The sequence below is a fragment of the Siniperca chuatsi genome, linkage group LG2 (assembly GCF_020085105.1).
Source record: "Siniperca chuatsi isolate FFG_IHB_CAS linkage group LG2, ASM2008510v1, whole genome shotgun sequence".
Lineage (NCBI taxonomy): Eukaryota > Metazoa > Chordata > Actinopteri > Centrarchiformes > Sinipercidae > Siniperca > Siniperca chuatsi.
In genome coordinates this window covers 10,478,319-10,483,197 of record NC_058043.1, presented here as the reverse complement: position 1 = coordinate 10,483,197, position 4,879 = coordinate 10,478,319, and the positions used below count along the sequence as shown (strand labels likewise).

The 4,879-nt window shown below is 38.4% G+C and overlaps 1 protein-coding gene across 1 annotated transcript; it reads right to left on the bottom strand.

Annotated features, from left to right (window-relative positions):
• Positions 1 to 2,447: 2,447 nt before the first annotated feature.
• On the bottom strand, positions 2,448 to 4,376 carry LOC122884830 (adenosine receptor A1-like). The gene is made up of 2 exons (XM_044215263.1): positions 3,794 to 4,376; positions 2,448 to 3,460 (listed from the first exon to the last, which is right to left on the bottom strand). The coding sequence occupies exons 1-2, from the start codon at positions 4,120 to 4,122 to the stop codon at positions 2,806 to 2,808; spliced, it is 984 nt and encodes a 327-aa protein (XP_044071198.1). The 5' UTR covers positions 4,123 to 4,376; the 3' UTR covers positions 2,448 to 2,805.
• Between the last annotated feature and the right edge of the window lie 503 nt (positions 4,377 to 4,879).

Sequence of the window (4,879 nt, the reverse complement as noted above, 5' to 3'; positions counted from 1 at the left end):
CATCGTGGTGGTGGACAAACAGCAGAGGAAGGCAGTTGTGGTTGACGTGGCAATACCAAGTGATGGCAACATCAGGAAAAAGGAACATGAGAAACTAGAGAAGTACCAAGGGCTCAGAGAAGAGCTGGAGAAGGCCTGGAAGGTGAAGGCAACAGTGGTGCCCGTGGTCATCGGAGCACTCGGGGCAGTGACCCCCAAACTGGAGGAGTGGCTACAGCAGATCCCTGGAAGAACACCAGACATCTTAGTCCAGAAAAGTGCAGTACTAGGAACAGCAAAGAACAGCAAATACTGTGCAGAACCCCCATCTCCCAGGCCTCTGGTAGAGGACCCGAGCTCGAAGGATGAAACCACCCGCGGAGGGTGAAGGACGAAGTTTTTTTCACAGAGGTAGTGGTAACCCTATGATAGATTTCAGTCCTCTAGTGGGCTTTGAAATAATAAAAATTTGCACTTCATGTTTTATATATATATATAATTTCTGAGCATACCATCCACACTCCTCTAATGTTTCCAACAGATGCTCGAAGGGGTAAACCAAACGTGCGGCTGCAAACTGGGTGTCCTGACTGCTTTGTTGTAAAGCAGGATATGTTCAGTAACACTGTCATGCTCTTCAGTAAGGAGAACAGAGGGATGATAAGATAATGATAAGAAAATATGTAATAATATTTCCAATAATGCTGATATACATACTTTTTTACTTAATATGACACTGATACTCACTGCAGGAAGACTACTCACCAAGTCTCAGGGAGATTAATCTCCTTTGCGTGGCTTCAGACCATTCATAATTCATGATTTCCATCTGGAGGAAATTATAAAACACTACAATCTCTAATCCAGACATCTGTACAGTTAACTACCTAATGAAGTAAAAATCATATTAACCAATATTAATGATTAACGTTAATTTTAAATGTTACTTTCAAGATTCACTAAATAAATATAGATATGGATATTAACAGACAGTGTTTAGCTTAAACTATAGTTTGTGATATTGCAGTGATGTGGATTAAACTGGTATATACTGTAGAATATCATCACAAGGCTTTCAGCTCAAATGTGTCACCTCTTCACCAGGTAGGAGAAAGACTGTCACTGCTGCTGAGCTGAAGGAGTTTGAGACACAGGCAGAGTGTCTCGGCTGGTCCAAACCACAGGTCTTCAACTCAGATTGGGTGAGACTTTTACACCTACAGTGTCAGACTTTAAAGACTTATAATCAAATGAAACTACTTGGTCTATTAGAATTATGCATGTAGTCAGTATTGATGAAAACGGTGGGATATTGCCCATCCTTTTCTTGAAAAATTGTTTATATACGTTAAGATATTTGACCATCTTTAATGCCAACTTATTAAAAGAAGCTATTGTTAGTGGTGCTGTACCATTTTCTTCTCTGCAGCACCACGGCATAGGCTATTACTATGATATATCATAATAATTAACATTAACATTAACATTATGTTTGATGTTGACAGCAACAGTCAGAGTTTTTGTTTAATATACAACGTGCATTGGTGTTTAATTGCATGTCTCTTTGCCCGTGACATTAATGTGATCGTTGTGTAAATACTGATATTTGGATGTAACACACAATGAAGTACAGTAGCTGATACAGATGAAGTGTGATATTGACTGTTCTATTGCTGCTGACAATGTTACAGTGTAGATGTTTGTATACATACTACATTTGTAGGTAATCAGGTCATAAATAGAAGCTGTGCAGGGGTTTGGGAAGGTTACTTAGAGGAATGTATAATATAACTTGTACACCAGTACACTGATGAAAGCCACAAGTAGAAATGTTTGTACTGATTTCAAATCCTCATTTAAGAATAAAAATTAAATCTGCTATGTTAAACAAATCTGTTGATGGTTGTCTTTTTAATGCAAACCTGAAACCATTTAAAATATTACTATAGTACACCATCCATCCTTTTCATATGTTTCCAGCAGATGTGCCAATTTTTCTTCTGCAAAGTGGCCCTCGTCATGAAGGGTAATGACTTTATCAAAATCCTTTTTTTTAAATCCGTTCAAATGATGACATGTAAATAAATACCTGTGCCACATTTAGGCTGGTTGCAAGCTGCATTGAGAGATGCTTGAAAGTGCACCAGTGTAGCATAGACTAAAGAGATCAGGTGTGAGAGTGGAAAATGATAATAAATCAGTTGTAAGTAATTATTTTTGTATCATTTCTGGCTACAACAACAAGTCTAGGAGCAGAAGCTCAAATTACAGATAAATGTTACAGAATTTTTCACTTCCTGGTAGGCTTGAAACTACGCCTTCAGTAGAACACATTTTGTGAAATACACTTGTTTACCATTTGACTTGACACATGAGAATATTGTCATCTTGTGTGTCAAATACAGAGATAGTACAGTATACAGACAGTATTTAGCCCAGCTTAGCTTAAAGACTGACAGCAGTGGAAACTGTACACATACATGTTTATGGCAGACAGGAATTAAGCACTACCAAAAATATATTTACAGAACAATATGCAAAGCTAAATATAGTTGTACAGAGATTTTAAAAGTGATAAAGCAACGGCTCAACTATGACACAGCTAACCACTAATCTATAAAAATACAATGTATCAAATAACATATCTGAAACTACAGAAAAAAATAGGACCTTCAAATGAATTTCTAAAATAAAAACGTTAGACAGCTAAATAAAATACATACTTATGAGTCCAAGAAATGGTATCAATCTTTGTATTCAACAATGTGCCTTCAAAGCCATATAGCCATTAAGAACAAAGAAGCACACAAATAAGGAAATCTCCTTTCACTTATTTTTGACCACACTGTTAATGTTACTACTGAGGTTGTTGTCTGTCGTCTGGCTTGTCTGAGATCCTTGATTTTCTTCTCCACATGCAATATACCGTCTCCAGATCTTCAGGTATGCTGTCTTGATCTTTTGTATTTTGAACGCATACACAACTGGGTTTACAGCTGAGTTAGCATGAGAAAGCAGGATGCCAATGTAGAAAGCTGTTACTGGTACATCATTCGGTCCACCAAAGTAAACAATGCAGTTCATTATGTGGAGAGGGAGCCAGGACAGGGCAAACAGAGCCAAGACCAGAAACAGAGATGTTGCCAGCTGTTTCTCTTTCATTAGGTAGTTCTGAGACTGTTTTTGGAAACCGTTGCCTGGTTTCTCTCGAAGGTTTCCTCGAATAGTACAGAAGACATACCCGTACAATAAAGTCATCAACAACAGAGGTGTCAGGGTGCAGAGAAAAAAGTTGAAGTAAACCAGGTATGACATGGGGATCACTGATATAAACTGGCAGACAATAGTAGAGTTGACTGAGTTAGACAAGGTTTTGTGGTCGGACCATCCAAACATGGGAGCAAAACTCAGTGGCATTGCAACAAGCCAACATGCTGCTACCACAAGCCAAGAATGTCTCTGTGTTACAGTCTTTTTGTACCTAAAGAGAAAAGTAGTAATTATTGGTATTACTTGTGTGTTGTGACCACAGTGTCACAAAATGAATAATCAAAGTAGTCCAACAACATCTAACTAAAAATATTATCTTGTCAGTGTAGTGATCAAAGCCTTTTTGCAGTGCAAGCCATTTTTATCGGTGTGATAAAAATCGATTCAAACGTAAAGCTTACAATTATATGCATTTTTTCATTATCCGAAACACCACACAGTACGACTGCATGTAGTTTTAACAAAAGATAATACTGAATCCCTGACCCTATTAGTACTATTTTACTTTTCTCTGCACAATAAACCTTTCATAAAAAAATCTTACCTCAGAGGGACATACACCCGGAGGAATCGGTCTGCTGCAATAGCCGCGAGAGACAAAACTGAGACCAAGGTCAACAAGATGACCACACAGCTGATGAAGAGACAGCCGTAGAATGAAGTCTTAACTCGTCCGTCCACCACCACAGCCAATGGTATGGCCACGCAGCCAACCATAAAGTCAGCCACAGCCAGACAGACAATAAGGCAGAACGTAGGTTGTTGAATGCTTTTTCTGGTCCACAGTGCCAAAATAACCAACATATTACCAAGACAGCAGCTAACAGCAATGAGCACCTCCACCAACGTGTAGATCACTTTTCCCACATCCATTGTGCTTCCTATCCAGTTGTTTGATGTCTAAATATAAGTCCAAGCCTGGATGTACTGAGCTCTTATGAAACTTTTGAGGAAGTCCTCAGTCTTTTAGTAGTTTTAAAAAAAATCTATGCATACCGTACGATATATCTACTGACAAAAACATTGCAGTGGTTTACACAGGACGCTAAAAACAAAACAGGCCAAAACAGGGGAAGCCACAAAACCACATCCTTAGCTTGCTTGCTCCAAACAGACCTGCTTGTGCTGAAAGAGACTGGACTGATGCGGCTGATATATTAAGATAAGGTGGTGCATTGCAAATTCTGGTACACATTTTTGCATGAAATTGAATTTCCGCTTACTCAGGCTACCTCTTGTTGCCAATTCAAGCTCTGTCAGTGGAGTTGCACACACAGACCTCTCCTAAATACTGGTATTTTCTAGTAAGACACACTTTTTAAAGGCTTTATAATAGTTAATACATGAAACCAATGATTTATAGATGAGTTAAAAGCCATTATTTAGAACAATGTTTGGGTTTCCAGGTTGTGAAAAATCTCTCTGACTGGTGTTAATCCATCTCCAGCATAACACTTGCTCTGTCTTCTTAGATAGCTCTTTGATTCAACAAGATGACTTCACAAATGGACCGTTGACCACTTACTCTCTTCAAAAAGGTTTCAGAGCATCTGGGCAAAATTCCTATTATTGATGATTTATTAACATCTACAACTGCAGACTTAATGGACCGCTTACAAACCGTTACTAA

Coding starts and splice junctions, on each gene's coding strand:
- LOC122884830 (XM_044215263.1), bottom strand. CDS start 4,122: ATGGATGTGGGAAAAGTGATCTACACGTTGGTGGAGGTGCTCATTGCT. Junction 3,461..3,793: donor CGGGTGTATGTCCCTCTGAG/GTAAGATTTTTT, acceptor TTTTCTCTTTAG/GTACAAAAAGACTGTAACAC.